This window comes from Ischnura elegans, chromosome 3, assembly GCF_921293095.1.
Source record: "Ischnura elegans chromosome 3, ioIscEleg1.1, whole genome shotgun sequence".
In the NCBI taxonomy this organism is placed as follows: Eukaryota; Metazoa; Arthropoda; class Insecta; order Odonata; family Coenagrionidae; genus Ischnura; species Ischnura elegans.
The window spans coordinates 99,088,333-99,100,421 of record NC_060248.1 but is presented as its reverse complement, the minus strand read 5'-3'; the positions used below and the strand labels follow the sequence as shown (position 1 = coordinate 99,100,421).

Below are 12,089 nucleotides of genomic sequence, written 5' to 3'. Positions count from 1 at the left end.
GACGGCCCAGTTGATGCGCTGAATAACTGTGGGCCACCCAAGTGTATTGTGCTTCCTCTAGGTTCTTTTGTGAAATTGGAGGAGGCTCGCCTTTCATTATTTGGATTTCCTCCCCCGGTTTGAACCGCTTTCCCTCCCCAACCTCGGTCCCGGCACAAACACAGCAACGGGAGCGCACTATTATTTTTACACCGCAGGACCGAAGGACCCTTTGGATCGTGATCCGCTCCCCTGATTAGATTTGTCCCTCCGTGTCAGAAGTGTCAGTGGAGCTACTCGTTAACAAAACCGCTGTGTAAGTAAAAATCGGTTAGCTTATTATGAAATAAAGTGAAGCTAATAATTAACATAATTGTAAATCATCCGATTGAAAGCTGTTTGGCGATATTAGGGTTACTAGGGGCTACAACAAAAAGGCTGTTTAAGATTTACTCTTCGCAACATTCGAATTCAATTGTCGACGCTTAACAGGGCTAATACTGACTGATCACAATGACGGGTTTAATAATAAATTAATAGCTAATAGGAACATACCGGTTACGTGGTGGAATGAGAGAATGAAAACTCAAGAAGTGCTTTGTTATTAAAACGTAGTTCATCGCTTTTCAAAATGACTATAACGGTTTAAATGTACCCTATAACTTTATAATAAGGGGCAACAATTCATAATCAATACAATAAAAGATGCTACGCTTTAAGTGATAAATTTATGCCTAGTGCAGTTGGGTTATGCTAGTACCGTGGTTTGTTTTTTGAACTAAAATTTAACAGAAGATAAACTAAGATCAAAAGAGATATGCCATTTCCCAAGAATGATCAGAGGGGCAATAGAAGCAGAAAAACGACTGTCAAACAACCGATAAAAACGATTATTTTCTGAATAACTATTTCAACGCATTATTTCAAGCATAAAATTCTGACCACAATCATCCAACAGGAAGATCAGGATTAAGTTCTCACTTTAGATAGCCACTCAAATTTAGTAGCATCGCAGGCGAAAAATTGATGCAAATAAAATTACACGAGTAATGAATACCAGGAACATAAGCAATTATCAATATAAATTTGTTAAGAACACCGTGTTATCGACCCCCTTTATAAAATAAGTGCTGTATTTTCTATTTTTTGCGCTGTCCTTGATAGACATGCCACTGGACAGATATTATAGAGAAAAATAGCCTAATTCAGCCTAGCCTAGCATTTGATTGACAAAATAAATTGAGATCCACTTGACAATGCCATAGAAGGCCACTTAATGCTCACCATTTCCAAATATCAAATTACCAAAGAATATTGATGTGATTAAATTACACCTATATCTCACTATCCGGACACTATGCATAAGGCTGAACTGTAAAGAAGTGTTCTCCTACAAACTATCCAGCTGGTTTAAGGGGGGACGAGGGAATCGCCTGTAAACCTATAATTAGAGGCAATTCATAATCTATAAAAAACTATTTTATATTCAACGATTAAAATAACTAAGTGACTTTAAATGGCCACAGGTACTCGAGAAAAAGCCTTTACGGGAAATTAGGAAAAACTGAGAAGGGCAGGTGGGAAGATACCAATATAAGGAGTGAGAGATTACAAAGCGGAGAAGTACTTAATATGTACGAAGCGGAGTGCGTAGACAGGTTACGGTGGTCAAACAACATTTTTACTTTGAAAGTTGCTATTGCGGATGAATTATTTGGTGTTGTTCCGTTATAAAACATACGACAGGAATAAATCAGCTTTTTTCTGTGGATTGTTTCACATTTTTTCAGCCCAGCGTTCTCTGATCATCATTTCCTTTACATCACTGCATTCTGAATAAGGTTGAGATAATCAGGTGTCTAAGATAGGCACGGTTAGTGATGGATACAAAAAATGTGCTTACCTCGACGTAACACACGATGCCATAGTATACGGGAATGGAAGGAAAGGAATGATTAGAGTACGATGGACTGAAAAAATATATCGAACTGGCATGGAAAAAGAAAGTAATGTCACGTCGCGATGAACCATAAATATTAATTAGCCTTCGATATTTTAAATACATTCACACCAATTCTTCTCTCATTGCAGTTCAGCCGAGACTTATTGCATGAGTTTCACCCCCAATAACATTTCAATTTTCTTATAGCTCATCTTTTGATGCATTCTAGGACATCCGGGCTAATGATCTCCTTAAATAATAATTATGTACCATAGAGGCTTTATGCTACACAGTACGGCAGCTATTAGGGGCACAAAAATCACTCCATGACATTTTTTTCACTATTTCATAGAGAAACTGTGATGGAAACAATAGATTAAAAAATCCTTGGCCACTATTTTTATGAAGCGTACAAATTTGTGTGACAACCGGGAGAAAAATTCCTATTTCAATCACATAAAACCAACATAATAAGCTGAATATTATTTTGGTCCTCCCAAAACGCATTCTAAAGGAGATGAGAAAAAAATTGGGATTATTAATTTCAGAAATCATTCTTAAGAATTCAGTTTTTACGCTTATAATTTCGTGCAGGCCCAGCGAAATTTTTCCTTTTTTGAGGAGTGGCAAGTAATGAAATTTATTCTACTTTTCATGAATCAACTCTCCAATATCTTCGAAGAACATTTTAAATAATGTATCCAATCGTATAAAATCTCCGAAGTGGAGGTAAGTAGGTACTAACCTCATAAGAATGGGAAAAGGTCCACGAAAAATTCGATAAATTCCAAAGGGAATGGAAAGAGAATACCATTATTACAAATGTCAACATCTGTGCCTAAGTAATCCGGCAAATATCAATCACAAGATAAAGCCTGCAGAGGGCTCGATCTTACGATAGATAATTCAACAGTATGGCTCTAATTGTAAGAGTAAAACTATAATTTACTGAGTATTCATCCGATCTCTTCTAGCATGAAGAACAGCAACTCGAAGATGCGAGAGTGGCGCTTGGGTGACTTGGTGTCCACCAAAGAGGCTCGCTCCGGCAACAACGGCTCCGGCCGTCGATCCTCCTCTGGCTCAACCTCCATCACCAATCACAAGAACCGAACCCCAAACCGCAGGGAGGATTACTATCACTACCTGCCCACGTCGTCCGAAGGCGGGCCGAACCACGGAGTGCCGGCAATCGTCCTCCCCAACGGCACGTCCGCACCCAAAGAGCGGAGGGGAGGAAAGGGATCCAGAGGCCGGGGCCCGTCGCCCTGGATCCTCTGCCGCAGCTTCCCCGGCCTCACGAGGGAGCAGTTGGCGCTGTGCAGGAGGGCGCCAGAGGCCACGGCCGCCGCCATACAGGTGAATGCATCATCGCTCTGAAAGCGGGCCGCCAGCAATGGGTAATTTTTGGGGTTCTCAACCGGGTAAGGAGTACAACGCCGACCAGAGTATTAGGAGGCAGGACTCAAAAATAATCTTTGGGACAAAACATACTGTTTGTGCAGCCTAGTCACGAATGCGACCTAACGCTATTAATGCTAATATTAATTATTCGAGCCCCGAAAAATAGTTCCCAAATTTTGAGAAAAATTGCCAAGAATATTTGGTAAAAATTGCATTAGTACAACCTACTTTGCCAAATAACTGCAATATTTAAGTTATGCTAGTGAATAAGACCTCAGGTAAGCGAGCTCCTACCTTAGAAAGTTGTCCTTTGGACTCTTCGAAAAAATTCTTGATATCGCAAAAATATTTGTTTTGAATAATATTCCCAAAACAATATTATATAATGACTTAAACTTCTATAGAAGATATGCATTGATATTAATTAATTTTATTTTAACACCGCAAAATATAAGTATTGATTTGTAGGGTCCAGAAAATTAATGTAAAACTATGAGTTTTACTTAACAGATTTCTTAGCCTCGTGCTTCATTATTTGAAAAATCTCTTTGTAAAATTTTTTAAATCACCTTCCTGCGCAGTACTCGCACCACCCAAACCTAGGGACAACAAAAGGGTGAAACAATAAAATAGAGGGGCCACAAGACAGCGATGTCCTGACAATATGACCCTGATTTCGTACTTTAATTATCAGCGCCTTTGTGCCCAGCTTCTGATACCGAATGACCACAGGAAATTAGAAATAGGTAAACTATCGGAATGCTAAATCCATTGACATGTAATTACCAAGAATTAATGTCAAACTTTTACACGAAATAGATAAATATGGCTTCCAAAATGCACAAGAAAACTTTAAATAAGATCAATAAATACGCTCTATTTAACGAAATTAGATAATAATGGCGACTAAAAACCTTGCTTTCCGTTTTTATAAGGAGTCAAATTATTTCCATAAAACTTTGGTCACTCTGGCAGAAAAAATAAATACTTAGTTTTGTCAAAAATACAAAACTTAGAGGCAAAAAAATCTAACAATAAATAGGAACCGATTAGGAAAAAGGTTTAAACCTAAAACATCATATTGGTAATTTATGCCAGGCATAACAATTTTCTCTTAAAATGCAGTGGCAAATTCGAGACAATTGAGTATCGTGCAAAAATGTGGGGTAGATTTTAAGAAACTGGATCACTCCTGGAACGAAGCAAATTTTACATATGTTCTAATTTTACATTCATTACTGATACAGGAGTTTTCTTAAACAAAAATCATAGTTTCAATCAAGTTATAAAGTAAAAGAACCTAAATAGATGCCTAAAAAACATCAAGGAAATATAAAAATCAATTTATCGAAGTTGAATACACCACAATTTCCAAGGGTTGTCCCCTTTATTTCTTTAACTATGTCCTTTTTTCTTCCAAAAGGGTCTACAGTTGGCTGTATCAGAATGCCAATTTCAATTTAGAAAACACCGATGGAACTGTTCCAGCCTAGCCACGAAAAATAAAAATCCTGCTACCAGTCCAATCCTACAAAGAGGTAAATAAATCAAATACTGATATTCTTTACTGGTATAATTAAGTCCAACGAGGTGCAACTCGATAAGGTTATATACAAAATACGGCACCCATGTTGGGCAAAGATACACAAGATAAAGAATACTCAGGGCAATTATACTATCCGCGACCCTGCCATCTTTCTAAAGAGTAGGAATGAGAACACTCTTTGCCTAATACTAAGCTAAATTTCTAAAATATGCCGACCGGGACCTGGAAAAATGTCGTATTTTTCCTTTACGAGAGCCTTTAACCACATCTGAGTGCCGCGCTTTGTAATTGAGTTTTCTGTTACATAATTATTTTTTCGTTCGTTACGTATCAAATATATATGAATTCGACATTCATTATTCAAGGAACTCATTTTTTAAATTGCTACACATATTACTCGCGAAATCACATAAAATGGGAATGAAAAGCGGGCTGAAGCAGTCCATCACGTTCAATATTCATTTTTAAATGTATCATCGGGCAATATAATTGTGCAAAAGGATCCAAAATGTGGCAGAGAGAGCTACAATATAAGAAACATGCCGAGATTTCCCAATCAATTCAAAGCTTATTAAACAATATTCCAGCCCAAAGACAGTAAAATAAAAACTTACAGAGTGAAAGAATAGTTCAGTTGCAGTGGATTTAATCTGGATCCCGAGAATTTATTCAGAGAGTCACTAAGCTCTTTTGTTTCTCTGCATAGTTGCGCAATCCACATGACTATTGTAAAGAATATTTCATGAATTGTGATTTAATTGCAGTGGTGCAAGAAGAGCATTTTTGTATTTTAATTTAAAGTCTTTAAAATTTTCTCGTCTATATGTTGTTAATAAAATGAAATTTTTGGGTAAACCGGAGTCTTGTAGCTTAAAATTCATCAACGTTTCTTCCCTTCTACCGGGGGCTCCTTCAGGACTAATGTGTTTTGGAAAGTTTCTGCAACCTTTCCAAAGAACATTAATCCTAATCAGGTTCCCGGCAGAGGGAAAGAAACGTAAATGACTTTTAAGCCCTCAGATGCAGGTAAACCATAAGTTTTATCTAGTGACAATATATTTTAATTTATTTAAAATATGTTTTCTACTAAATATTTGTGTGCAACTACTAAAAATTAAATTAAAATTATCAATCTTTTGCGTAACACCGGCTATCGTAGAGGATCAATACTTAAGAATGTATCGACAAAAAATCAAAAACTAGGCAAAAAACTGCATCGAACTTCAGTCAGACACGAAAAAAGAGACTGTTGCATACTCTACAGCATGATTTTAGGACAGTCTCTGGAATAATATACTAAAATTGACTGAGTGATAGTAAGTAGGTAACTAAAGCGGCAAACAATAATGCGGCATTCAATTTAATTCAAATGCGTGATAAATTTAAATCGAGACTAATCAATGAGTTGAATTCCACGACAAAGATATTTCACCAGTCATAAAAAAATTCTAAAAAATATTGGCATACATTATTTATAGGAAGTCGACTATGACCTTTCTCCTTATTGATTCACAGGTTTCAGGGAGTCCGCGTTCGCTCATGCAGCCTCTGCCGCCGGAGTGACTTCTGCGGTGAGCAGAGCCTGCAGCAACGGGAGACTCCTCTCCTGCAGCTGCGATCCCGGGGGAGGAAGGGGCCACAGGCACGGTGGAGGACAGGAATTTCCCGAGGGACCTCCAGGAAGGAGAGGGGGACGAAGCCAAGCGCTTGCCCATTACGACGGCGTAAGTATAGAGATCTAAGGGTGAGATGATGCAATTATCTCAGAAAGTCTAAAAAGCCACAAATTACTTGAAAAATGTGAAACCGGAGAAATGGTTAATTTTTAAATTAAGAACAAATAAAACCATTTCACGCTTGAATACGTTTTATTCCCACTATTTAATAATTTACTAAGTACATATCACAATGCTCAACTACAAATTTGCAAATTATACAATTTAAAAGAAAAATGTCCCTTAAAACATAAGTTAAGGTACAAACGGTGGTAATCGCGAAACAATACATGCTTCAAGGTGGAGAGTGAAATTTCCTTTTTACAAGGTTTACTGCGCATTTAAGTGCTTAAAATAAGTTAAAAAGACAAATTAAATACAATGGATATTCTCTATTTTCCGTACAAGAAAAAAACTCTACTTAAGCTGTGAAGTTTGTACATAGAGAAATTTCCCACAGTAAAATTGTTAGAATGTACGAGGAAGTTTTAAAATAAATGAAATTTAATTGAAGCATACGAAGGTGGTATGATAATGAATGAACCTAGAAGTGGTCTACAAACAATGCATCACAGTCTTGTTGCTGACAGCATCGGACATGTACGAAACTGACATGACCATAATATCTATGCACAAATAAATACAAATAATTCGCATATACTTTCGTACAATTAATTTCGAATATAAAATATAAATCAAATACGTAAAATGATAAAAACAAAAGAGATTTATAGAGAAAATTAAGATACAAATGGCAAAGAAAATCAAGAAAATATTTTTTTGCTGCATGAAAGCGAGAATTGCCATTTTAAAATAAGTGTCGCTATACAAGCTTCATATAAAATGACAAATATTTCTCGGGTTTGCATCCAGGTTAAAGCTTTTATGTAAGCCGACGTTTCGGAAGACGACTTGTCTTCCATCCTCAAGACGTCTCCTCAAGATGGAAGACAAGTCGTCTTCCGAAACGTCGGCTTACATAAAAGCTTTAACCTGGATGCAAACCCGAGAAATATTTGTCAGAAGTATTCACCAGGAAAAACTTAAATCGTTCATATAAAATATATTTTTAATTTTTTGATACGTTGCTAGGGCTTATATCGATATAGATATAGATAATACGGAACTCCGTAACAACACAGCGAGCCCTGGCGAGAGCAAAATCACTGAAGTTACAACTCTTTTGGATTCATGATATTTAATACCAAACTATGTATTTAATAGTATCAGTTACCATTAAAACGTAAAAAAACATAACTTTGCAAATATGTTATGGTGTAGAATATAATTTTCCTTGGTACTACCGATACTTTTCCCAACAAATGCCATAAAATAACAAAGAATGAATAGCATTATAAATACATTTAAAGTCTCAACTGGTCTCTAAGCCTTCAATATAGGTTTCAGACTCAAAATGTGGCTTTTGCATCACATTTATTTGAATTATGCGTGCCAAACACTCGAAGGCATCGAATTCTAACGCCATTCAAATAAAAGAAACAAAATTTTCCAAGGTCATTATTTAAATCATTTTCGTATTTATCGCAATTCGACAACGGAGAAGAGAACTCAATGGGAGATAAAAACTACAGCAATATGTTAAAGCCGTGAAAAGATAAATAATAATATTAAAGATTTATAAAAAATTGTACTATAAACATAAAACAACAATAACAACACAGACCACAATTGCATATACCACAATTTTCATGGTAGAAAACATTAATACCACAAAAACATAATTTTTAGTAACAATATATGGTTCACTTGAGATTTTATTAAATCAAATAAATAAATCCAAGCCTTTGAATTCACCAAATCAAAGAAATAAATTCAAGCATTCGAAAAAATATTTAAAAGTAGCTACCATTGTCTATTGTACATTGTTTTCATGAAGTGAATTTTAAAAAAACTACTTTAATCCATACAAGTGGAAATCACAAGGTTAATCGAACAGATGGCGCTTAAGGTGAAGCAGCTTCAATAAATTCTCAAATAGTTACACTTAATCACCAAATTCTGAGTTCTTAAAGAAACATACGTCATACATCTCTGTAAATAAACAGAGATATGAGGACGATAGCCAAAAAGAGCTAATCAAAGATGTATGAACAGGGAAAGGGACTTCCCCCCACCGCTTGCACTGTAAAGTGTGAAATTTACACGCCTAAGATCTGGTCCGGGGTGAGCTCTACCCACACCTAACAAAGCCAGCCTTCGGGTTGAATCACTGATTGAGTGAAGTGTGTGATAGATATCGGTGGTAACGACTCCACGAGGTTATATGTGGAGTGCAACGTTGCTACCTCGTTGTGGAAAATTGCTACCCGGAGATCCTAAGGCTAAACTCACTAGCTTATCACGACGTACTTGATAGAGGAACGGAGTCTAAAATAAACGAAACAAACAAGGAGGCGGAAGTAAGACAGAGAAAAGAATGGACTCCATAGAGTACAATTTGACAGGGAAGAACTCATTGTCAGCAGATTGGTAACTTAATCGGGAAAGTAAACAGGTGGCAAATATTATGCAGAGTAAAAGGCGAGGAAAAAGTCCCAAAACGGCGACAAAGAGAGAATAGCAAGGAAAATTAAAGAAAGAAACATGGAAATAGACCCATTGGGAAGTCAAAAATCACAGAGCTATAAAGGACTATGCTATAAGCATTAAGGAATAACGATATACGAGGGGTTGGAGTTCAACCCTTAAAAAAATAAAATTAATTAAAGGATTGAAACACAAATGATACCGCCGAAAAGGAGCGAATGTGCCATAGATGCACTTCGTGCAAGATCAAAATTTAGTCATTCATATTTCAGATTTGATTTATAAAACGCATCATGGATGAAGCTCAACCAAGTATTCTCCATTCCTCATAGCAAAGCAAAATATTGAAATATCTTAGAATGCTAGCGTAAGGGTTTCCACTACATTCTAAAATATATCAAAAATAAATTGATTACAAACTATTTGGTATTTCCAGAACCTAAACAAAATCCATCAGCGGCAATTTATTTTCTTCTATAGAAAGCTACTCTCTAGCGTGTAGGGTAAAGCTCCCTTCCCATTCACATAACATATTAAGGCCCATATATAAGCAAAAATATTCCACTATTGATAGCTGAAAAGGTTTGATCGATTTTAGAATGCATTAGATGTTTAATTTACCATCGATAAACATAACTTACTTCATTACCAATGGATAATTTGAAGAATAAATTGAAATTTTCTCAGCTTATGACTATCCTAAGTAGAGTTACATGATTCCAGTTGTTATAAACTAGCAATACTCTACACAAGATTATTGACTCACTCAGTTGTGTCAAGCTATTTTCTTGTGAACAAGTCTGTACTTCTAAAAACCCGAATGACCCGATTTAATACAACCGCCTAAAATAACTGTTTCTCTGGCAGTCAAAGATCGATTGAAGAGAAAATCTTATCTATAATCAAAAGAAAGCTGTCCTTATTAACAAATTAATCAGTCAACGTTGAGTCGAAGCTACTGGTGAAAAGAAAGTGAAATATTGATGATATAATCGTATTGTGGTGTATAGGCATACGAAAAAGAATTTTTTGAAATAAGTGTAGACGGCAAAAGGTTAATTACATGATTAAGTAAGAACCTCGTAAAATTAAGGTAATAGACAAAATATAAGACGATCTTTTCTAGAATAACTAACGTCTTTCTAATATAACATGTGTAATAAAAAAAACTTTTAAGAATATGTAAATCAGAGATTGCAACTCTTCCAACTCATTACCAAGGAGACTTTCTTTACATTTCACTGATAATTAGCAGTTTGTAATGATGTTTGATGCCAATTTGGAGAGGCAAAGCCATCTCCTCTCTTACAAGGATGAGAGCCATCTCCTCTCCCTTACCTGAGTGAGACCAAAGCCACAGCAAAAACAATAAAAGGTTTCCTATTATTTCGATGTACAGACGATAAGGCATCCCATCTTGCCAGTAAAATCCTACATATTTGGCAAAAATCTTGTGAAAAACGTTTGACCTTGTTTATCTATCGATTCCATCAATCGCTTTACCATTATATTAATACCTGGATGCTGTCCACCGACAATAATTATCAGAAATTACTCGAAACAGAAAATATTCAGTAACTGCTACCCTTTGTTTACACATTATTTGTCTGATGAATAAGTCAAGTTATGAAAAAATCCTATACAATGCTAGATCCACCTATTTATAGATTCAACATAGAATTACGGACTCAATAATCAACGTTAAGCAAATACATCACCTTGAGATTCAGCATCCTTGGAAGCTAGAAGGCGGCATCGCATGAGCTCTGGTCTTCATGTCTTCTTCAGGAACTTACCTCACATTTTTAAACACAAGTTTAACGCAAACACGCGAAATACTAACACTAGAGGCACGTGACAGCACTACAAAGATAACAAACATCAGGACGGCGAAGCGAATACCACAAGAACCACGGATGAGCAAGTGCTCGAAGTGAACAGGTCATCTATTGACAACGTCACTGAAAACGGTCGGTACTGGAAAAGACGCTTACATCGTCACTGTTTTAAAGGCGGCTAATAAACTACCTCAAAATTGAAATTTCTGTTGTGGCTGTGGGGTCAATGAGACAACAATGAGAAAAATGTACCATGTTGCTCAAGTTCATTTTTCTGTTAGATTTTTCCGCGCGTGGTCGTAGTTTGTCACACGTCGAATGTCGCTAAAGAATTTGCTGCCACTTGACGATTTATCTATTTAAAGTAGAGAATATCGCAAGGAGTTTTTCGGAAAACATATTTCAAATGGTAGTAGTATGTTTACAAAGTGTGAGCATAAAGGATTTCGACTTCCTAGTCGAAAAGCCCTCTCCTTGGGTAAAACATACATGCACCAACTGAGGTGATGCGATAACAATTGTGAGCATTGCGAAATTTGAGATACTTAGCTACCGGAGATAGTTCTGTACCACTTAGCTCCCTTTAGCAATCCATCTATGTTGACGGTAAAAAGCACATCGTAGATTGTTCATTTTTTTTATCATCCACTGAAATTTCGTATTTGGAACAGATATTTTTAATTGGCCACTTTCCATATTCCCATCTTTGCATAATGCACGCTTGTTGTTAAATAACTCAGGTTAATTAAAGAAGTCTCCAATAAATAACATTTTTTTTGTATATTCCACCCTATGTAGTCCGTTTTTTTGTCGCACTCATCCACTACCACTTGGATACTGGCAACATCGCTCGACGAGTTGTATTTTTGTCGCACCTGTGCCCTGTGACAAGAAAGTTAAAGTAGTATAAGTTCAATGCAACATGTTGAAGAAATTTCTTAGTTTGATATACTCCTTGAGGCATGCGTCAGCGCCACATGCCTCATATCATCCAGAAGTTGCCTCTTGTTACCCCTATGTTGCCTCAGTGGAAACGCACCTTTAATACAGTGATTTTGAGCTAATTAACTATTATGCGTTCGCCAAATACGTAAATAACGACGAAGAGAAAAAATACA

The 12,089-nt window shown here is 36.4% G+C and overlaps 1 protein-coding gene across 1 annotated transcript in view; it reads left to right on the top strand.

Moving 5' to 3' along the window:
• LOC124155231 (protein Wnt-10a-like) overlaps positions 1 to 12,089 on the top strand; it is a 57,312-nt gene that overhangs the window by 24,508 nt on the left and 20,715 nt on the right. The window contains exons 2-4 of the mRNA XM_046528947.1: positions 2,896 to 3,280; positions 4,749 to 4,863; positions 6,387 to 6,595. Of these exons, the coding sequence (XP_046384903.1) occupies positions 2,896 to 3,280; positions 4,749 to 4,863; positions 6,387 to 6,595 (709 nt within the window). The remainder of the gene's footprint in view (positions 1 to 2,895; positions 3,281 to 4,748; positions 4,864 to 6,386; positions 6,596 to 12,089) is intronic.